Raw genomic sequence first — 24,197 nt, forward strand, 5'->3', positions numbered from 1 at the left:
CAGGACTGACAAATGACCAAACCCAAATGCTGCTTTTTTATTACATCAAGGTTACACCCACATAGATCCCCTTGGTGAGCTCATGTGGGGTCTGGTTGTAGGATGTGCTAGGTCCTTCTAAATTTTATGAAATCCCCAACTTGCAGGATATCTTTGTCCCTGAAGGTCCCAGGCTTAGATATTGTTGTCATGTTTCTTATTGTGATTTTACCTGTTCATAGAGATTAAACCTGGCATGGATAACACCACCATTGGACTGATATTAAGTTGGAGGGGTTCTGCTGGCTTTACAGTGATGTGATTGAATGCGTTCTGTTTGTCCCTTTGCTAAGATGCCGAATATATATCACTGATAAATATCAGATTGATGCAAACCCCAAAATCCATCACTGACTCCTAAAGGTCTGGGGAGCTGTGCTTTGATCAGAGGAAGCCTATACCTGGGAAGCGTACTTCCCCACCTCTAAAGCATGCTTTCCGGCCTGTGTATAAACAAATCTCAGTCTTGCTGTCTTTTTTCTGTGGTCGTTACCTGTTCGCCACAGGAGTCCCCTACTTCAATGGAGGTTATATCTCCTTCTCACTTCCTCAGTTATAATTAGTTTCTCTCTTCCACTATTATAATTAATCCCATGTGTTCAATGTGCCCCCTCAGGAGATGTCTTACGGATTTTAATTTTTCTCTATGGCAAGACTATTTAGAAAATTACTTAATTTTGCATTTAGGAAGCAAATAGTGATGTCATTGCTCGGGTTTTCCTGAGCACGCTCGGGTGACCTCCGAGTGTTTGTTAGTGTTCGGAGAATAAGTTTTCATCCCGGCAGCTGAATGATTTCCATCTGTTAGCCAGCTTGATTACATGTGGGGATTCCCTAGAACCAGGCAACCCCCACATGTACTCAGCCTGGCTAATAGCTGTAAATCATTCAACTGAGGCAATGAAAACTTAATCTCCGAGCAGTTACAAAAGTATACTCGCTCATCACTAGAAGTAAACAAACTATAAAAAATGTGAAGGTGTGCATAGCCTTCAATGGAGTAACCCCAGTGGATGACCTATCCGTTCACTTGAATGGGAGAAACTGGAGAAGTTTGCAGCAGCTACTACACAATGTACCGGGCTGCTTTGCGCTTTGTACATTGCTTCTATCTGGCAGCTGTTGGAGCAGACTTCATCTAATCTGTTGACTCCCACTGATTTTACATTGATGTTTAGGTCATCAGTTGATCAGTTAGACAGCCCCTTTAAGACTTTAAGGTGCCAAATATACCATGTGCATCACTATAATAGGATAATAAAGAAATATCTTGTTCTTTCTTTATTCCCTCCTTCCTTCAAGAAACGTGGCACTTTTTTTCTGAGTCGCCATATTTGCAAAAGTTATCATCTAATTTCGTATTTGCTACCCCTTGCAGTAGGTTCTTAGAAACTTTAACTTTAGCTCTAACTTCTGATTATTTCCTAATATAAATCATTTGTAATTTTTTTAAGGTAGATATTCTGCAGTAAATATGTTAAGTGTTCATCTGATACATATAATCGATGGAACCGTCCGAATATTATCCCATAACCTTTTGTAACATAATCAGGATTATTTTAAATGAAAATTGATGAATTTTTGGATCTCATCACACTGTTGTGCCGAGATAATTGCCAAACATCAATAGGGTGCAGTTGGACGGCCATATAAATGTGACCTCAGTGTCTGGACAGGACGGCAGCTCTCTTGACCCGAGCATAACAGCTGCATAGAAATACATGAAGCCATCACACTCAGGTGGGTAGAGCCGCCGGCCAGTCCGTGCTTTGTGTTGCAATCTTGATCCGATTTATACGGTCATCTGCCTGCGCCCTTGATCAAATAGTTGGAAGTAAATTCATCGTAGAGCGCGTGTCCAGGTATTATCCCAATGGGTTATTTAGGGCCAATAGAGTCTTACACATATGTATCAGTGTCAGCTCAAAATCTAATAATAATGCCCGATTAAACACATCAGAAATATCAGTTAGTTGCAGAGAAGCAGCTTAAGGAAACGTACAGGCATAAAGGAATAAATTATACCCACTGGTATTCACCACTTCCTTACTGTGCAGCTAATGGTTTGTGCTCATACACAGAATTGGATTTACTGAACCACTAATACAGGATGTCTGAAGGGCATTGCATATAATAATAATAATAATAATAATCTTTATTTTTATATAGCGCTAACATATTCCGCAGCGCTTTACAGTTTTGCACACATTATCATCACTGTCCCCGATTGGGCTCACAATCTAGAATTCCTATCAGTATGTCTTTGGAATGTGGGAGGAAACCGGAGTGCCCGGAGGAAACCCACGCAAACACGGAGAGAACATACAAACTCTTTGCAGATCTTGTCCTGGGTGGGATTAGAACCCAGGACCCCAGCGCTGCAAGGCTGTAGTGCTAACCATATGGAGGGCAGTTGCCGCTTCTTTATTATTTAAAGGAGTTCTATAGAAAGAGAATGAATAGTATCTACACATAGGGAATGGTTGGACTAAGGCCAAGATCAAACGAGCGTATGAAAAATCATCCAATTTTCAGCCATTTTTTTCATTCTTCTGTCCGCATTTTGCATTCATATGACATTCATATATTTATACATCAACAATTTAAAATGTGCATGATCAAATACAGCATAAAAATAAGATGCATTATGGATGTTCCATAAGGGATCCATTTTTTTAAAATAATACCCATAGATTCGAATGGACAAGTCTCATCCAATATACGGAAGAAATTAGCGCGTGCTGCTATTTTTTTAGCATGGACACTCGGTCCGTGTCAAACAACTGTCATCTGAACAGCCCTATTGAATAACATCGGTCAGTGTACTGTCTAGTTTTTGCATTGTCAACATGTCCATATTATACACTCGTCTGAATGAGGTTTAGACAAGCAGATCCTTGCCCATAATGAGCACACATTGATTTATGGACAGTATTGATGAGGGAACGTGCTAGGATAAGGTGTTTATCATGCTCAGTGTCCGAGTGTCTTCGGTGTGCTCAAATAATACAGGTGCATCTCACAAAGTTAGAATATCATCAAGAAGTTCATTTATTTCAGTTCTTCAATGCAAAAAGTGAAACTCATATAGAGTCATTACAAACAGAGTGATCTATTTCAAGTGTTTATTTCTGTTAATGTTGATGATTATGTCTTACAGCCAAGTCATCATCTCAGTAAATTAGAATACTTTATAACACCAGCTTGAAAAATTATTTTAAAACCGAAATGTTGGCCTACTGAAATGTATGTTCAGTAAATGCACTCAATATTTGGTCGGGGCTCCTTTAGCATCAAGTAATGCATCAGTGTGGCGTGGCATGGAGGCGATCAGCCTGTGGCATTGCTGAGGTGTTATGGAAGCCCAGGTTGCTTTGATCACAGCCTTCAGCTTGTCTGCATTGTTGGGTCTGGTGTCTCTCCTCTTCCTCTTGACATTACCTCATAGATTCTCTTGGGTTAAGGTCAGGTGAGTTTGCTGGCCAATCAAGCACAGTGAAACTGTTGTTTGTAAACCAGGTATTGGTACTTTTGACAGTGTGGACAGGTGCCAAGTCCTGCTGGAGAATGAAATTTCCATCTCCAAAAAGCTTGTTGGCAGAGGGAAGCATGAAGTGCTCTAAAATTTCCTGGTAGACGGCTGCACTGACTTTGGTAATGATAAAACACAGTGGACCTACACCAGCAGATGACATGGCTCCCCAAACCATCACTGATTGTGGAAACTTCACACTAGACCTCAAGCAGCTTGGATTGTGGCCTGTCCACTCTTCCTCCAGACTCTGGGAACTTGATTTCCAAATGAAATGCAAAATTTACTTTCCTTGTGGAGTGTGTCAATGACTGCCTTTTGGTCTTCTGTCAAGCCATCAGTCTTCCCCATGATTGTGGAGCCTACTGAAACAGACTAAGGGACCTTTTTAAATGCTTAGGAAGCCTTTGCGGGTGTTTTTTGTTAATTATTCTAACTTACTTTGAAAATGACTATTGGGTTTTCATTGGCTGTAAGCCATAATCATCAACATTAACAGAAATAAACACTTGAAATAGATCAGTCTGTTTGTAATGACTCTATAGAATATATGAGTTTCAATTTTTGTATTGAAGAACTGAAATAAATTAACTTTTTGATGATATTCTAATTTTGTGAGATGAAGGGCTGTTTGACAGCCACAATACTTGCAGGGATTCCCTAACAGCCACAAAACATACATGGATTGTCTGTTTGTTAACATGAGACATGCAGCTGCGGGGACTGGAACATATTATTTTACCATGCCGAAGACACTGTCAGCACCCGGGCGTGCTCATATATCACCTTATCTGACCGTGTTCGCACATCACTAATCGACAGTCGAGGGCTTTTCACAGCAATGGAGTTCGGGGAGAAGTGTCCATCAAGAGCCGCGTCAAAGAAGTAATATGCACTTTCTTTTTTCCCACCAGGCGGTTTTGGAAAACCTGAAGCAGAAAAAAAATACACTCAAAACAAACGACCATCAGAGTGGTTTTATATTAAAAATGAATAGGTTTTTTATTTTGTAAGCCATTTCTTTTCAGGTGTTTCTTATGAGTGGACCAGCCCCCAAAAGCTGTGTGTGTGAACACGACGCTCAGGGTACGTGCACACGAAATTGTAAAAAATGCTTGAAGGACCCATCCTATTCATTTGTATTGTAAAACTACTTTGCTGTTGATATGTTCAGTCTTTTGAGCACTATTTTTCCTGAAGAGGCTTTAAAAAATGTCTGGTGGGGAAAAAAAGAGAGTGCTGTCACTTCCTGATGGAATCTGCTCCAAACTAGGCATCGTCCAATCAGAAGACTGCAAAAAACTTTTGAAAACCACATTAAGAAGTAAAAAAAACTCCCCAAAGAAGGAGTGTTTCCTGAAGTTGTTAATACTAGAAAACTCCTCGATATACGCTGTGTGCCCATACCATTAAGGTACTGGCACATGTTGCATTTTACACTTTATTTTTTGCTCAGTTTTGTCACAAATCCTGAAGAATTTCCTAGTACCAGCAAAGCGAATGAGATTCTTTAAGTCTCGTGGACACGTGGGTTATTTTTTCCTTGCGGATTGGAATCTGCAGCATGTCACTTCACAATGCACACGTTCATTAGATGCTTCAGTACATAAGGCAGGGTCTGGGTCTGTTGCTGCTAATGTACATGTGAATTTCCTGAAACAGGATGTCCGTGTCTAAAAAAAAAAAAAACAATCCCCAGTGGCCTGTGTGAAAAGTGCAAGATTACTCATTTTTAGATTTACTATTGATTTGTGATATATAAAAAAAAAAAAGAAATTGTTAAAATGTAAACAAAAAACACCATAGAAACCTGCTTTAAATAGTTGGTCATTTTCTAATGACACATTCCCTTTAGGTACAATATGTCTCATCCACTTGGCTGCACAACAATGTAGTTGCAACTTACAATAGTTGAAATTACAAATGATTTGGTACAAAAAGGATCCGAGACTCTCCAGCCAAAATCACTAGTAACACTTAAACTGAAGAACTACAAGCATAAGTTGACTTTCTATATTTTGCGTTATTTTTCAGAAAACCTCAGAATATTGTCTTTAGGAAGAAATAATATAAAGAATTTAAACGGATTGGTAAGTCATCAAATTGTGATATAGTAAAGGCCCCTTTGTATAAAAAAAAATTCTCCTGGCTTTTATTGTAAAATAAGAGTATCATGATTAATACATCGAAAGCCAGCACTTTTTATTGTGTTTCTGTTTCAGTTGTTGTTTGTGACTAAGCTTAATTAATGAAAATAGATAAATTGTTTTGTTTTTTTTTGTATATAAATGTAAAAAAAAAAAAATTAATTCCTTTAAGCGTTTATTGAAGTTCAGCTCCATACAATTGAAGGACACGTGATAAAAAAAAATTGAGTTAAATATCTCGTAATGATCCGGATCCTGACACTGCGCCACTTCATTGTAGAGATATACCCATTTGGAGCTCAATATGGGACATCTTCAACTGGACCTTTTCTTCAGAGTCTTCTCTGAGGGCGTGCACTTTCACACCTCCTTCCCAGACGCTTCCAATCACAGTTCGGCAGCATTTGAGATTGATACACGGCTAGATCAGCTGTGATTGGCAGCTCCAGGGAGAGAGGGGTAAAAGTACACGCCCCAACGGGAAATGCTGAAGAAACGGCCCCGTTGGACTACACGCACAGATTTCACATTTTGCGCTCTAAAGGCAACAAATGTGAAGATCTCTGCGATGGAGCGTAAAATGGAAAAAAGCAGCAGAATCGTTGGAGTTCGGGGGTTTTTAACTCAATATTTTTGTGCAAGTGACAGGTCCTCATTAAATAAGGTTGAGCTGTAATACTAGACCATGAACAAGAGTGGCAGACCTTTGTTTTGCTATTGTCATACAACCATTTTAAGTCAAATCCAATACTGTGTAAAATCTTTGTAGCTTTGGCCGCTCACTTCTTAATCTCCGAGAATCTGCCTTCCCATGTCCCATTTTAAGTATAGTGACGTCAATCTTATATCTCAGAGTTGTATTGTACAGCACCACTTTATCAGTCATTGTTTGTCGGTAATGAATTTATTCAGTTTATTTGTTTTTTTTTATTAATATTTGGATATTTCCACATCTCTTTTGCAAATGGTTGTCCTCTTTCAGTTAGCATTGTATAAAAGCTGCCCACTACTAGCATGTTATGACACACTGCAATGGTCTTTTAGAAACTGTTGTGATTGCTCCAGTCTTAACCCATTACTTGCCAAAGTAACATTTTTACAAGTACGGATTTTTCAGAAAAGGGCGTCCCAATATTCATTTAAAAATGACAATGACATGATTTCCTATTTTGAAAACATTCATTTTACAAACACAACACAAAAAATTGGACCTAATTATAAAAATTATAAAATCTTAGTTGCTAGAAGCTAAAGATTAGGCGTCCCAAAAAAAGGACATTGGTAGATAAAGGGTTAATTAAGAATGACGCTTACAAAAATCCATGCCACAGGCACAGCCCGTTCAGATACACGGAATAGAGTTTTAGGTCAAAGGGTTTCTGCTATATCCCCTTAATGGCTACTTAACCCCTTCCCGACCTGTGACGCCACGTAGGCGTCATGAAAGTCGGTGCCAATCCGACCTGTGACGCCTATGTGGCTCCCCCAGTGCTCCGATATCCCCCCCTCATACTTACCGAGCCTCCTGGTGTCCGTCTTCTCCATGGGTGCCGCCATCTTCCAAAATGGCGGGCGCATGCGCAGTGCGCCCGCCGAATCTGCCGGCCGGCAGATTCATTCCAGGTATATTTTGATCACTGTGATAAAACCTATCACAGTGATCAAAATAAAAAAAAATAGTAAATGACCCCCCCCCCCCCCCCCGTTTATCACCCCCATAGGTAGGGACAAAAATAAAATAAAGAAAATATATATATTTTTTTCCACTAGGGTTAGGGTTAGAACTAGGGTTAGGGTTAGGGCTAGGGGTTAGGGTTAGAACTAGGGTTAGGGTTTAGGGTTAGGGCTAGGGTTAGAATTCGGCTATGTGCACACGGGCGGATTTGGCCACGGATCCGCAGCGGATTGGCAGTTTTCCATCAGGTTTACAGTACCATGTAAACCTATGGAAAACCAAATCAGCTGTGCCCATGGTGTGGAAAATACCGCGCGGAAACGCTGCGTTGTATTTTCCGCAGCATGACAATTCTTTGTGCAGATTCCCCAGCATTTTACACCTGTTCCGCAATAGGAATCCACAGGTGAAATCCGCACAAAAAAACACTGGAAATCCGCAGGTAAAACGCAGTGCCTTTTTACCTGCGGATTTTTAAAAAATCGTGCGGAAAAATCTCACACGAATCCGCAACGTGGGCACATACCCTTAGGGGTAGGGTTGGAATTAGAGTTAGGGTTGGAATTAGGGCTAGGGTTGGAAATAGAGTTAAGATTAGGCTTGTGGTTAGGGTTATGGGTGTGTTGGGGTTAAAGTTGTGGTTAGGGTTGGGATTAGGGTTAGGGTTGGGATTAGGGTTAGGATTAGGGTTAGGGTTGGGATTGGGGTTACGGGTGTGATTAGGGTTATGGCTACAGTTGGGATTAGGGCTAGGGGTGTGTTGGGGTTAGTGTTGAAGTTAGAATTGAGGGGTTTCCACTGTTTAGGCACATCAGGGGTCTCCAAAACGCAATATGGCGCCACCATTGATTCCAGCCAATCTTGCGTTCAAAAAGTCAAATGGTGCTCCCTCCCTTCCGAGCCCTGACGTGCGCCCAAACAGTGGTTTACCCCCACATATAATAATAATAATAATAATCTTTATTTATATAGCGCCAACATATTCCGCAGCGCTTTACAGTTAAACAGTTTCAAACACAACAGTCATAGGTAACAATGTTAACAATACAGTAATAAAGCAAAATAAGACAAAATAAGACAACCCTGCTCGTGAGAGCTTACAATCTACAATGAGGTGGGGGAGATACAAAGTACAGGTGTGTATTTACAATGATGTATTTACAATGATGGTCCAGCCATCTTCATGGAGTGGGGGGTAGATGGAGATACTGAATGGGCTACACACACACACACACACACAAACATAAAATGAGTTTGATTAGGGAACGTGATAGGCCGCTCTGAACAAATGAGTTTTGAGGGAGCGCCTAAAACTATGCAAGTTGTGGATGGTCCTAATATCTTGGGGTAGAGCATTCCAGAGGATTGATGCAGCACGGGAGAAGTCTTGTAGTCGGGAGTGGGAGGTACGGATTAGTGCAGAGGTTAGTCGAAAGTCGTTTGCAGAGCGCAGTGGTCGGCTAGGCCGATAGACAGAAATGAGGGAGGAGATGTAAGGGGGTGCCGCACTGTGGAGAGCTTTGTGGGTGAGAACAAGTACTTTGAATTGCATCCTGTAATGAATGGGCAGCCAGTGTAACGACTGGCGAAGAGTGGACACGTCCGAGTAACGATTAGGGTACCAGCGTTCTCAGGACAAAATAGGCAACAACTATTGGGGTCCAATTTCTCCTGTTACCCTTGCGAAAATAAAAAATTGCTTGCTAAAACATAATTTTTGAGGAAAGAAAAATTATTTTTTATTTTCACAGCTCTGCGTTATAAACTTCTGTGAAGCACTTGGGGGTTCAAAGTGCTCACCACACATCTAGATAAGTTCCTTGGGGGGTCTAGTTTCCAAAATGGGGTCACTTGTGGGGGGCTTCTACTGTTTAAGCACATCAGGGGCTCTGCAAACGCAACGTGACGCCCGCAGACCATTCCATCAAAGTCTGCATTCCAAAACGTCACTACTTCCCTTCCGAGCCCCGACGTGTGCCCAAAACAGTGGTTTACTTCCACATATGGGATATCAGCATACTCATGACAAACTGGGAAACAAATTTTGGGGTCCACTTCTCCTGTTACCCTTATGAAAATAAAAAAATTGCTTACTAAAACATCATTTTTGAGGAAAGAAAAATTATTTTTTATTTTCACGGCTCTGCGTTGTAAACTTCTGTGAAGCACTTGGGGGTTCAAAGTGCTCACCACATATCTAGATTAGTTCCATGGGAGGTCTAGTTTCCAAAATGGGGTCACATATGGGGGAGCTCCAATGTTTAGGCACACAGGGGCTCTCCAAACGCGACATGATGTTCGCTAACGATTGGAGCTAATTTTTCATTCAAAAAGTCAAATGGCGCTCCTTCCCTTCCGAGCCCTGCCGTGTGCCCAAACAGTGGTTTACCCCCACATGTGAGGTATCAGTGTACTTAGGAGAAATTGCCCAATAAATTTTAGGATCCGTTTTATCCTGTTGCCCATGTGGAAATGAACAAATTGAGGCTAAAATAAATTTTGTTGTGAAAAAAAAGTACTTTTTCATTTTTACGGATCAATTTGTGAAGCACCCGGGGGTTCAAAGTGCTCAATATGCATCTAGATAAGCTCCTTGGGAGGTCTAGTTTCCAAAATGGGGTCACTTGTGGGGGAGCTCCAATGTTTAGGCACACAGGGGCTCTCCAAACGCGACATGGTGTCCGCTAAAGATTGGAGCCAATTTTTCATTGAGAAAGTCAAATGGTGCTCCTTCCCTTCTGAGCCCTGTCGTGCGCCCAGACAGTGGTTTCCCCCCACATATGAGGTATCGGCGTACTCAGGACAAATTGTACAATAACGTTTGGGGTCCAATTTCTCTTTTTACCCTTGGGAAAATAAAAAAATTGTTGCTAAAACATCATTTTTGTGACTAAAAAGTTAAATGTTCATTTTTTCCTTCCATGTTGCTTCTGCTGCTGTGAAGCACCTGAAGGGTTAATAAACTTCTTGAATGTGGTTTTGAGTACCTTGAGGGGTGCAGTTTTTAGAATGATGTCACTTTTGGGTATTTTCAGCCAGACCCCTCAAACTGACTTCAAATGTGAGGTGGTCCCTAAAAAAAATGGTTTTGTAAATTTCGTTGTAAAAATGAGAAATCGCTGGTCAAATTTTAACCCTTATAACTTCCTAGCAAAAAAAAATTGTTTCCAAAATTGTGCTGTTGTAAAGTAGACATGTGGGAAATGTTATTTATTAACTATTTTGTGTCACATAACTCTCTCGTTTAACAGAATAAAAATTCAAAATTTGAAAATTGCAAAATTTTCAAAATTTTAGCCAAATTTCCATTTTTTTCACAAATCAACGCAAAAATTATAGACCTATATTTACCACTAACATGAAGCCCAATATGTCACGAAAAAACAGTCTCAGAACCGTTAGGATCCGTTGAAGCGTTCCTGAGTTATTACCTCATAAAGGGACACTGGTAAGAATTGCAAAAAATGGCCAGGTCATTAAGGTCAAAATAGGCTGGGTCATGAAGGTCCATCTTTTGTGGACATTTTTTTTTTCTTAATTAAATGCATACAACTGGGGATAAAAATAATTTTTGCAATTGGGTTTCATTTAAAATTTTGCACCATTTGCCTCTGTATTGCAATGTCCATTGCTGGCTGCAGAATGAATTAACGGGGTTGGCCACAGTATTTTTATTTTATCAGATGTGTTGGGGACATTATTTTGTAGCACTTACTATACAGGTATGACAGGTTCTCCTCCTGCTCTTGTTAGTGCAGCTTTCCTAACAGACTGCGCCGCGCTCCATTCCCTACAATGGCTGCTGGCGGAGGAGCGTGTGACTGGACCTATAGGGGGCAAACTGTGCGCAATTTTTAATGAAACCCAATAGCAACAATTATTTTTAGCCCCAATTGTGTACATTTAAGTAAGAAAAAAAAATTGTCTCCGAAAGTGGATAACCCGTCTAAGGGCTTGTCACTTCTGTGACTGGAGAATTATCACTCCATCATTTATAATGTCAGTTCAGTTTATGGTTAGATGATCTTCCCTTATATTTAAACGTCTTTCTTTGTTTTAGGAAGCAGTCGGAGAAACTTTAGAAGAGCTGTGGATCTCTTACAATTTAATTGAGAAGTTGAAAGGAATTCATGTGATGAAGAAGTTAAAAGTCCTCTATATGTCCAACAATGCAGTGAAAGACTGGGGTACGGAAAATTCTTTTTTTTTTTTTTTTTGTCGTCTGTGAGCCTCGGAGCTTCACTTTGGCTCTCATGCCTGATTCCTTCAGACGAAGGCCCCTTTGTCTTCTGTAGAAAGTGTTCGTATGCAGACAAGGGAGGGCAGCATATAAGATTACGTGCGCCTCCAAACACGTGTAACAAATGAAGAATATATTGTAATGATTTTTCTCTGATCGCCCATGACGGCACCACGGAGAGAGGGGATCCGCCCACCAAGGACAGGAAACCTACGGATAAAAAGGCGGTACCACTCTCCTGCATCAGTTGGTTTCCTGTCCTTGATGGGAGACCTACGGACTTACCAGTCAGCGTTGGAATTCCGGGGCCAACCAGTCCGATTCAGGCAGCTGGGGTCCCTCTGCCTCGGCTGGGGTGGTGACCCGAGGCACCACCGCTGGGGGCTAGTGGGCCTCAAGGGTGCGTGGAGGAGGTGACAAGGAGTTCGCGGTCACCTCCTCAGGTAAGATGCAGCAGCGGCAACATCCAGGGGGGTCCCTCTGTGGTTGCGGGAGGTGCGGCGTGGCCCTCCCCTAGCTCGCGTCAGCCTGCACACTGCAACGCCATCGGGCTTGCAGAGCCGCGCAATAAGGGTCTGCATAGGACCAGGGGTGCCGGTCAGCAGCGCCATATCTGTACTCCGGGCGCCATCTTGGAAAGTCGGCGCATGCCCGGAACTGCGCTGGTCTCGCGAGACGCCGGGGCGCCGCGGAAGCGACTGCGCAGGCGTCGGCGTTCGGCGTTCCTCGCCGTAGCTGGACGCTCCATAGATCCCGACATGACGCTTAGGCGTTCTACAAGATGCAGGAGCGTCTGCGCAGGCGCCAGCGTTTCAGCGCTCCTCGTGCCGGCCGGGCGCTACTGCGCAGGCGCCGGGAAGTAAAAAAAAAAAAAAAAAGAGGAGCAGCGGGAAAGTTTAAATGGGAGGATTTACTTCCCCCCAGTGGCTCTGCAGTATATTGGCAGGAGCCTCAGGAGCAGTCGTGTCAGCGCCAGCGTAGCAAGTGTTGTTTTGCGCAGACCAGCAGCAGCAGTATGAGCGACCCGGCATCTCCCTTGCCTGAATCACCTCCACCTATAGCATCGCCGCAGCAGCAAAAAAGGCGGCAGCAGAAAGGTTACCAGGACACCAGCAAAGAACGCCAAAGGTCTCAACACAGCAAGGAGTCCAGCACGGCGTCGGGGAAAAAGCCAGAGGCTGAGAATTCCCAACCGGGGAGGAAAAGCGTAGGTAAAACCAAGCACAAGGTCTGTGCCATCTGTAAAGAGGATCTTCCACTCGCCTGGGAGAAGCAGCTATGTAATTCCTGCATACAGCAGACGGTATCAGAAAGCCTGCCCGGGTTTGCAACAGATCTTAAAAACCTGATTAAAGAGCAGGTGGAAGACACCTTTAAATCCCTTAAAAGGGGAAGAAAACGGAGAAGGACCAGACACAGGTCCCCGTCCCCAGTCTCTAAATCTGACAGCGATAGTGCGAGTTTGGTATCCTCCGACTCCTCCTCCGCGTCTTCGTCATCCACTTCTTCCTCAGGAGGTCACAATTGTTTCCCATTAGAGGACACTGATGGCCTCATAAAGGCAGTGAGGAGTACTATGGGGTTAGTAGACTCCCACCCTAAAAAATCAGCACAAGACATTATGTTTGGGGGCTTAGAACAAAAAAAGAGGAGAGCTTTTCCGCTTAATGAAACAATTGCAGCGCTAATCAAAAAGGAATGGAAAAAACCCATGAAAAAGACTCTCCTAACTCCCAAAAGGAAATACCCCTTTGAGGATGAATCCTGCTCCTTTTGGGAAAAAGCCCCCAAATTAGATGTAGCAATAGCGAAAGCATCAAAGAAATTCGCTCTCCCGTTCGAGGACATGGGGGTCCTAAAAGACCCTATGGACAAGAAGGCGGATGCCTTCCTCAAGGGCTCTTGGGAGTCAGCGGGAGGAGGCCTGAAACCGGCAGTGGCAGCAGCATGCACATCTCGCTCCCTAATGATCTGGTTGAATCAACTAGAGGGTCAATTAAAGGGGAAAACTTCCCGAGACTTGATGCTGAAGACATTACCCGTAATAAGGGGAGCTGCGGCCTTTCTGGCTGACGCCTCGGCAGACTCTATAAGATTAGCTGCCAGGTCGGCAGTATTTGCTAATGCGGCCAGGCGTGCCCTCTGGCTTAAGAATTGGCCTGGCGATCTACAAACAAAAACAAAATTGTGTACTATCCCCTGCGAAGGGGAGTTTTTGTTCGGTTCCACATTAGATGATATCTTGGAAAAAGCAGGGGACAAGAAAAAGTCCTTTCCCTCTCTAGGTCTCCCCTCTTACCGGAAGCCCTTTCGGAACAAGAGGTTTTTCCGTAAGAACCCTGGGAGAGGCCAGGGAAAGTGGGAGGATAAGAGGAACAAGAACAAGGGGTTCATCTTTAACAAAAACCCCAGCGATACCAAGAAGCCTTCTCAATGAAGGTTCGCCCCAGGTGGGAGGGAGATTATCTCTCTTTCTCCCAGCCTGGAAAAAGATTACCTCCAGTCAATGGATTCTAAACATCATAGAATCAGGTCTGAGGCTGACATTCAAAAAATGGCCCCGTCCCTCTTTTACGATGACATCTATAAGATCTTCGGCAGAAGAACAGCTGGCACTGGAAAACGAGGTCATCGGGCTAGTAAAAAAGGGAGTACTCCTGGAGGTTCCCCCACAAGAAAGAGGGCAAGGGTACTATACCCCTCTATTCCTGAGGAAGAAACCAGACGGTTCCTTCAGGACCATTATAAATCTAAAAAAACTAAACGATTACTTGGACGTTCAAGCATTCAAGATGGAAACGATAAAATCATCTATCAAAATGTTGTTTCCCCAATGCTTCATGGTGGTCCTGGACCTAAAGGACGCATATTATCACGTCCCAATACACAAGGATCACCAGAGGTTCCTCAGGATGGCAGTTCACATCAGGGGAGTCCTAAATCACTTCCAATTTTCAGCTCTACCATTTGGCCTTGCCATAGCCCCGAGGGTTTTCACAAAGCTGATAGCAGAGGTAATGGCTCACCTCAGGGAAGAAAATACCCTAATCGTTCCATATCTGGACGATTTCTTGGTGATAGGCTCCTCCCCGCAACATTGCGAGGATCAACTGGCAATAGTGATGCATTCTTTAAAGGAATTGGGCTGGCTAATAAACATAGAGAAATCCAGACTAATGCCTTCTCAGGTCCAGGAGTACCTAGGTCTCACTCTAGACTCCAAAAAGATGGAGTGTCGGCTCCCAGAGAACAAGATACAAAAACTAAAAAGTTTAGTATCAAGAACCCAATCTCTCCCCTCCATAACACTCCGTCAGGCCATGTCCCTCTTAGGCTCCATGACCTCTTGTATTCCAGCGGTCCAGTGGGCCCAATTACATTCGAGAGTCCTTCAATGGCAGATATTATCGGAGCAAATCCATCTAGGAGGGCATTTAGACGGGCAGTTGACTCTATCTCCTCGCACCAATCACTCTCTAACATGGTGGAAATCGCAGGAAAATCTTTCCCAGGGAGTCCCATGGGTTATTCAGGTCTCGAAAGTCCTGACTACAGACGCAAGCCCTTCAGGGTGGGGGGCCCATCTGGGCGACCTAGTAGCCCAGGGCATTTGGTCTCCATCTCTGGTAAACAAATCCTCCAACATGAAGGAACTCCTTGCAGTAAAATTTGGCCTTCAAGAATTCTTGGGGGTCCTTCACTCTCACCATGTAAGAGTAATGTCGGACAACCGGGTGGTAGTATCTTACCTAAATCACCAGGGGGGTACCCGTTCCAAAAATCTAATGGAAGTGACCGACTCAATCCTGCAAATAGCCGAGAGCAATCTCTTATCCCTAACAAGCCTACACATAAGGGGAGTAGACAATTACAAAGCAGACTTCCTCAGCCGGTCCAGCCTAAAACAGGGGGAATGGGAACTAAATCGGTCAATATTCACCCAGATCACAGAAAGATGGGGTGTTCCCAAAATAGATCTCTTTGCGAGCCATCTAAACAAAAAAGTAGCCTCCTTTTGCTCCCTATCTCCTCTGGGGAACCCAGTAGCGGTGGACGCTTTCCTGATATCTTGGGGTCACCATCTTGTCTATGCCTTCCCTCCTCTTATTCTGATTCCAGCAGTGCTGAGGAAGATTCGGGAGGACTGGGCGCTGGTCATCCTAATTGCCCCGTTCTGGCCGAAGAGACCTTGGTTCTCATGGATGAGGAAGATGTCAATATCCGACCCTTGGGTATTACCAGACCTTCAGGATCTATTGTCGCAGGGCCCAGTCTGTCATCCACGAGTCAAGAACTTGCACTTGACAGCTTGGCTCTTGAAAGGAAATTATTAGAGAGCAGAGGGTTCTCTCCGGGGCTAATCTCAACCCTGTTACAAAGTAGGAAGCCGGTTACAACAAAACAATACGGCAAGGTATGGAAAAAATTTCTGTCTTCTTCAGGTGTAAGAATAGGGAAAGAAATTCCCCTTACTTCCATACTAGAATTCCTACAAAATGGGTTGGAGATGGGGTTGGCCACTAGTACCCTAAAAGTTCATGTGGCAGCTTTGGGAGCCCTATTCAATTTTGACTTGGCTTCAAACAGATGGGTCTCTAGATTTATCAGGGCAGCAGGAAGATCGAGGCCTCTTCCAGTAAAAGTTGTTCCTCAATGGGACTTAAACTTGGTCCTTAAAGCCCTGACTAGTACTCCATTTGAATCATTACGCGAAGCTTCACTGAAAAATTTATCTCTAAAAACTGCTCTGTTAGTCGCCCTCACTTCTGCCCGTAGGGTTAGCGACTTACAGGCTCTCTCAGCTAATCCTCCCTACATACAATTTCTAGAGGATAGAGTCATTTTAAAAATAGACCCAGCATATCTACCGAAAGTGGCTTCAAAATTTCACAGGTCCCAAGAGATATCTCTCCCCTCCTTCTGTCCCAACCCTAAAAATAAGGAGGAACAAACATTACATACACTAGATGTAAAAAGGTGTCTCTTACATTACATAGAAGCCACTAGAGAGAGTAGGGAGGATCCCTCTCTGTTTGTGTGTTTCCAGGGTCCCCGGAAGGGGAAAAAAGCATCCAAAGCCACCATAGCAAGATGGATCACGGACGCCATCAGTCTCTCATACTCGGCAAGTGGGATGTCCGTTCCTGGGGAGGTTAAGGCTCACTCAACAAGAGCAGTGGCAACTTCCTGGGCGGAGAAGGCCGGAGCTTCCATAGACCAGATATGTAGAGCTGCTACCTGGTCTTCACCATCCACATTCTATAGGCACTATAGATTGGACCTAATCTCCTCTTCAGACCTTACTTTCGGTAAAAGGGTTCTGGAGGCGGTGGTCCCTCCCTGAATGTACTATCTATGCAATTCTCTCCGTGGTGCCGTCATGGGCGATCAGAGAAAAATATAGTTCTTACCGATAACGGTATTTCTCTGAGCCCATGACGGCACCCGTACATTCCCTCCCTTCACTTATGGGTGCGCACATCAAATTAGTGCCATAGTCTATTTATAGTCTTTAAACACGCGGTATCTCGTTATGATAAACAGTTAAAATTTACAAATGTTTTAGTAGTCTCCCATCGTTCTCTATGTAAAACAACTGATGCAGGAGAGTGGTACCGCCTTTTTATCCGTAGGTTTCCTGTCCTTGGTGGGCGGATCCCCTCTCTCCGTGGTGCCGTCATGGGCTCAGAGAAATACCGTTATCGGTAAGAACTATATTTTTCATTCCTTTTAGCGGAGTTTGGGAAGTTGGCTGATCTGCCATGTTTGGAGGATCTAGTGTTTGTAGGGAACCCTCTAGAGGAAAAACACGCGTCAGAGGGTAACTGGGCAGAAGAGGCAACAAAGCGCCTTCCTAAGCTGAAGAAACTGGATGGTAAGTGTTAACCAACACAATTTCTTATTCCCACTAGTTACTTGAGGCAACACGAAGACTGAGGTTACAAGGCGACATTGGCCGTGACACAAGACGTGTGGCTAAAGATCACCGTGTAGCTGCTAGATCTCAAGTCAATATAAGTGAATGGGGTCACATTGCGATACTTAGGGTACCATGACAGGCAAGTTGCAAAAAATCCTGATAAAGTTACTGAACTTTTCATTATTCAATAATTAAAGGGAATCGGTCAGCAGGTTTTTTCTATTTAATCGGACAGCAGCTTAATATAGAGTAAGAAAGCGTAATTTCAGGGATGTGTCACTTACTAGACTGCGTGCTGTAGTTTCAATACAATAAGTGTTTTATTAGTTGAAGATTATCACTGCAGGACTAGGTGTCACGTGCACAGCAGTCAGGCTAATTTGTGTAACTCTGCCCCTACCACTGATTGGCAGCTTGTTGATACTATACACAGAAATTTGCCAATCAGTGGTGTGGGCGGGGTTATACGCAGCTCAGCATTGTGAGAACTGCTACATGTACAGCAGAGAAAACAGGGATTCTATCAAAACTGCAAGTGACACATCACTGGAATCGGGGTCTCTGCCCCTACATTATGCTGCTCTCAGATTGTATGGCAAAAACCTGATGGACATGTTCCATTGAATGCGTTCATGGCCGGTACAGTGGCACATTGAGAGCAGTGAGAAGTCTAAACGACGCCTTCCTTGCCTTTCGTGTGGGAGATGGACACCGCACCAGCATCGGCGACATTTTCAATCTTCATCCCTCCACCCTTCAGCATAAGGCAGGGGAGGTATGGTGTAGACTTAAGGTACCGTCACATTTAGCGACGCTGCAGCGATATAGACAACGATGCCGATCGCTGCAGCGTTGCTGTTTAGGTCGTTGTGTGGTTGCTAGAGAGCTGTCACACAGACAGCTCTCCAGCGACCAACGATGCCGGAGTCCCCGGGTAACCAGGGTAAACATCGGGTTACTAAGCGCAGGGCTGCGCTTAGTAACCCGATATTTACCCTGGTTACCATTGTAAAAGTAAAAAAAAAAAAACAGTACATACTTACTTTCCGGTATCTGTCCCCCGGCGTCAGCTTCCCTGCACTGTGTCAGCGCCGGCCGGCCGTAAAGCACAGCGGTGATGTCACCGCTGTGCCCTGCTTTACGGCCGGCCGGCGCTGACATGTCAGACACAGTCAGTGCGGGAAGCTGACGCCGGGGGACAGACACCGGAATGTAAGTATGTACTGTTTTTTTTTTTTACTTTTACAATGGTAACCAGGGTAAACATCGGGTTACTAAGCGTGGCCCTGCGCTTAGTAACCCGATATTTACCCTGGTTACCAGTGAACATATCGCTGGATCGGCGTCACACACGCCGATCCAGCGATGACAGCGGGTGATCAGCGACCAAAAAAAAGGTCCTGATCATTCCCAGCGACCAACGATCTCCCAGCAGGGGCCTGATCGTTGGTCGCTGTCACACACAACGATTTCGTTAACGATATCGTTGCTACGTCACAAAAAGCAACGAAATCGTTATGTGTGAAGGTACCTTTAGTCTGTAAAGTGGCATGTTGGATTGAAGAGGACCGCAACGCCGAAAGCAGAGAAGGCAGCAGGAGAAGAACTGATCTTCCATCCATGGAATATCATCAATATCAAAGGCTTGGAGAGCAGCAATCCCCATCTGTTACAAGTGGTAGCTGGATGTAGACACGTGGCACTGCCACATGTAGTGGCCGGTAGTTTAATGAAATCACTTTATTGACGACAGAATTGTTAAATGCCACGACAAATTAATTATGCCAGTACGCTTAGTCTCCAGTACTTGTCTTGTGAAGTCTTTACCTTCACCACTAGGTGGCTAACACCTTCTCTGTTCTTCCATTTCAGGAAATCCAGTAATTAAGCAGGAAGACGAGGAGGGGGACGAGGCCTCCTAACTTTTTTTTTATTGGTATCCCGTTAAGTTATTTGAATATATCTAGAAAAAAAGGTGTTTTTTCCCATAAATGTTGTTTGTATATAGGAAACATACTTTGAAATTCATTTTTTACTTATATCTGTATGGATGAGAGCAGTATATTATTCATCCATATTCGTATCAGGGTGACCGCTCCAAAAATTGATATCTGTTTTATTTGCACAATAAGGAGGATGAAGATCGTTTCCTGCTCATCCAATATTAAGCACACCGATATCACTTTATACAGTGTGATGTAACTTGTTCTTCCATCTATTTACTCCATTAAGCATTCCTATTAGATTCATGTGTACATGTAAAAGGAGTCTGTCCCCTTCCCCATACACCGAAATGCAAATTAAGTTACTTTAACAACTAGTATAGGAAACTTAACCCTATAAAAATCTCACTAGCAGTATCCAGCCTTGTATTTTGTATTAAATAAGGGGGCTTCGGTGCACTGTTGGTGGGGCCAAAGGCTGAGTGCCCAGCGTGAGCCCTGCCTGATCTCAATCCACGTTCCCGCTTGTGCATAAGGACTGAGGAGTAGCTCAGCAGTGTGCACAAAATGCAAGTTATTTTTTTTATTATTATTTTTATTTTTTAATGCCTTGATTTTTCAAGTGCCTTTTTTTATTTTAAATCAGTTTGTGTTTTTTATGAATGGAAATAAGTATGCTAGAAATAGAATCTTAAGCTAGTTTCACACACACTATTTTTTTAGGGTAAAAACACTGCACTTTTTTTAAGTTGTTTTTTTTTTGAGCCAAGACCAGAAGTTGAGCCATTACAAAGGAGAAGTATACAGTAAGTCCTTACTATAAGATACTCCCCAGATTAGACAACAGAATGTATGAAAAACATATTTCTTACTAATTAAGGCCTCATTCACACATTTGTTTTTACCATCAGTGTTTTTCGCAGATTGCTAAATCAATAAATTACAAAGCTTCTCCTATAATTTGCAAGGTTAGTTACGGACTGTACACTTATGATCTGTTTTTATCGGACCCATATCCTTGTATTGTCCATTTTTATCCATGATACTGGAAAAAACCCAGACATGTCTTGCACAGACACAGAAAAATAAAATAAAACGGGGGCAACATTTACGTGTGAACGAGGTCTAAAACATCTTTCGTAGTGGAAAGGTCTTACTATTAGTGATGAGCGAGTGTACTCGTTGCTCGGGTTTTCCCAAGCACGCTCGGGTGGTCTCCGAGTATTTGTTATTGTTTGGAGATTTTGTTTTTGTTGAATCAGCTGCTTGATTTACAGCTACTAGCCAGCCTAACTACATGTGGGGGTTGCCTGGTTGCTAGGGAATCCCCACATGTAATCAAGCTGTCTAGTAGTCGCAAATCATTTAGCTGTGGCAAGGAAAACTAAATCTCCGAACACTAACATACTCGGAGATCACCCGAGCGTGCTCTGGAAAACCCGAGCAACGAGTATACTCGCTCATCACTACTTACTATACTAATTTTCGTACTGTAGAAGAGGTAGTTGTGGCAGGTTGTGTTAGTATGTTTCTGCAGAATCCACATTACACCACACAGCTCTGCAGTTCCACCTCCTCCATCATTGGGGCATATTTATCAAAACTGTCATTCTTAGATGGCAATCTTAAAGGGGTGGTCCAGTCTAAAATGACAAGTCTGCAGTCACTCTATGCGACCTCAGACTTGTGAATCCTCCCACCGTGCGCACTGTGAAGATTTTCTGGTGTCAGCATCGGGAATGGCGGTCATGTGACTGCAAGTGTGTGTTAGGCCGGAATCATACTAGACTGTAATACGGACGAGTGTTAAGCGAGAAAAAAAAATCGCATAGCACACAGACCAATGTTAATCTATGAGAATCCAAAAAACGAAAAGATGATCCAGCTTCCAAATAAAATATAAAAGTTTAATCCAACATATTAAAATAAGGAGACAACTCCTGGGACGGCATCATACACATAGTAAGGCGAGCGACGCGTTTCGACCAAGCGGTCTTTATCACAGCTGATCTGCTAAATGACATATCCGGTATATATACAATATAGCACCAATCAAATGCTAGAAAAATGTCATGTGATACATAGGTTAAAAAAAAAAAAAATTCACAAATGTACCCAATAAATTCAAAACAATACAATAATGTGCAGAAGGATATATACAATAGATAATGAACAATAAACAATGCACAATGAATAAGAATAAAGACATAAAGAAAATGAAAAAATACAGAGGGAGGGACATTGCTGGTAATGAAACATTAGTTCATTTCGTTTGTTCAAACCACCTGGAAACCTTGTACCTAGATTAAAGATCCAGAACACTTCTCTGGTAAGTAACGCTCTGTGAATATCCCCACCGCGCGGAGGTTTTTTAATTTTCTCAATACCTATTACTTTTAAAGAAGCTGTATTGCGGGAATGAAAATCAATAAAATGCCTCGCCACCGAGGAAATGGTGCGACTATTATTTGTAGTGCATTTGATGTCATACAAGTGTTCGGATATGCGGTTTTTTAATTTCCGAGTAGTACACCCGATATATGATTTGTCACAAATCGTACATTCAATTTTGTAGACTACAAATCGTGTATTACAGTTTATAAATGTTTGAATTTTGTATTGATTTTTATTTCCTCCGGTACCAAAAAACTTGACGGTGGTAAGATGTCTGCATGTAGTGCAATTAGTTACATTACATTTGTAACAACCTATACAATGCAACCAAGTATTAGTTGAATGTTCAGAAGAAAAGTGATTAGGAGATATTATGTTGCCTAAGGTAGGCGCTTTTCTGGCTACTATATTGCATCCATTAGACAGAATCTGAGCAAGAGTGGGATCTTCAAGTAAAATGGGCAAAGCTTTATTAATAATAGTTTTGATTTTATTAAACTGTGGACTAAATTGTAGACACACATATGGTTTATTGCCTATATTAGTTCTATTCATAATTTTCTTTTTTTTATTTTTATTATTATCGCTTGTTCCACTGTCTATCTCTGAGGGGATAAGACTTGATTGCTCTTTCTGATTTACTATATGTGCTGCTCTGTCTAGCATCCAATGCGGATATCCACGTTTTAAAAATTTGTTTCGTGATTGGATTAGATCTTTAAATAAATCATTATTATTGTTACAGTTTCGCTTCAATCTCGTGAATTCACCTACAGGAATTGCCTTAACTGTGTGCCTGGGATGACTACTTTTAGCGTGAAGTAAACCATTACCTGCCATTGGTTTTACAAAAGTTCGTGTGGAAATAAATTCATTAGGGACACCTGTCAACTCCAGATCTAAAAAGGAAATCTTGGACACAGCCTGAACATATGTGAATTTTAAATTAAAATTGTTGTCGTTAATATAATTTACAAAGTCCTGTATGGCAGATACATCGCCACGCCAAATAAACAGCGTATCATCGATGTATCTGCCATACCAATGAATACATGCAGAAAACGGATTGGAAACTGCAAAGAGGTGTGAATACTCCCAATAAGACATGACCAGATTTGCTAGGGAAGGTGAAAATTTAGCCCCCATGGCCACACCTGTGCATTGCAAAAAATATTCAGAATCAAAAGAAAAGAAATTATGCGTCAAAAGAAAATAAGTTATCTGTAAAATAAAATTAATCAGATCGCTTGAATATGAACTATACTTGTTCAGATGGAATTGTAACGCTTGTATTGCAACATTGTGAGGGATACAAGTATATAAAGAAACGACATCGCAACTTAGCCAAGTATACTCCAATTTCCATTTCTTTTTTGTTATGATACCCAGTATATCTTTGGTATCCTTAATATATCCTGGGGTCCTGGATACCAATGGCTGTAGTAAAGAATCAAGCCACTGGCCAAGAAATTCATTTAGAGATCCTACGCTAGAGACTATGGGTCTCATAGGTGGAAAAGCAGCTTGTTTATGAATTTTAGGAAGCCCATATAAAATGGGCATCACTGGATGAGAAACTCGTAAAAAATCAGCCTGTTTAATGGTCAGAACCCCCAAAGATATTCCCTCTTCAATAATTTTGTCAATTTCAGATTTAAATGAGGGGGTAGGATCAGAAGTCAATTTTTTGTAAATATTAGTGTCCACTAAAGATTTTAAAATTTCATTTTTGTAGTCAGAGGAATTCATGATGACAATTATGCCTCCTTTATCACTAGTTTTTATAACTATGTCATTCATATCTTTTATCTCCTGAATAGCTCGTTTCTGGTTTATAGATAAATTGTGTTTGACTGAAACCCTTTGATTCTGCAGGGTTTTAAGATCTCGTTCCACTATTTCTTGAAATTTATTCATACATTCAGCCCGAGACTGCAAAGGATAAAAAAAGGGATTCTTTGTTACCAAATCTGGAGATTGATTGACCAATTTATTGGATTCAGTATCCTGATCCTGTAAATCCTGCAGAATCAAAAGGGACATTTGTTCATGAAAATCCAAAGAATGAAAAACATTTGTTGTCCCATAATTTTCCTCAGACAAATATTCTTGTTGTTCAGCTGAAAAAAAATGTTTTTTAATTGTAAGATTCCGAATGAATTTGTTGATGTCCAAGATTGTTGCAAAAAGATTAAAGTCTTGATCCGGCGCAAAATTTAAACCAAAAGACAATACTTCCAATTGGTCTTGTGTAAAAGATCTAGATGATAAATTTGTAACATTATTATTCATCTCATTGCACCCTTC

At 42.3% G+C, this 24,197-nt stretch overlaps 1 protein-coding gene across 1 annotated transcript in view; it reads left to right on the top strand.

The window, feature by feature from the left end:
* The window catches only part of DNAL1 (dynein axonemal light chain 1), a 49,994-nt gene extending 30,429 nt beyond the window's left edge, over positions 1-19,565 (top strand). Inside the window, exons 5-8 of the mRNA XM_069730746.1 lie at positions 5,606-5,661; positions 11,454-11,580; positions 17,368-17,508; positions 19,426-19,565. Coding sequence (XP_069586847.1) covers positions 5,606-5,661; positions 11,454-11,580; positions 17,368-17,508; positions 19,426-19,475 — 374 coding nt within the window. The 3' untranslated portion in view covers positions 19,476-19,565. The remainder of the gene's footprint in view (positions 1-5,605; positions 5,662-11,453; positions 11,581-17,367; positions 17,509-19,425) is intronic.
* Positions 19,566-24,197: the final 4,632 nt, after the last annotated feature.

The sequence above is a fragment of the Ranitomeya imitator genome, chromosome 1 (genome assembly GCF_032444005.1).
Source record: "Ranitomeya imitator isolate aRanImi1 chromosome 1, aRanImi1.pri, whole genome shotgun sequence".
In the NCBI taxonomy this organism is placed as follows: Eukaryota; Metazoa; Chordata; class Amphibia; order Anura; family Dendrobatidae; genus Ranitomeya; species Ranitomeya imitator.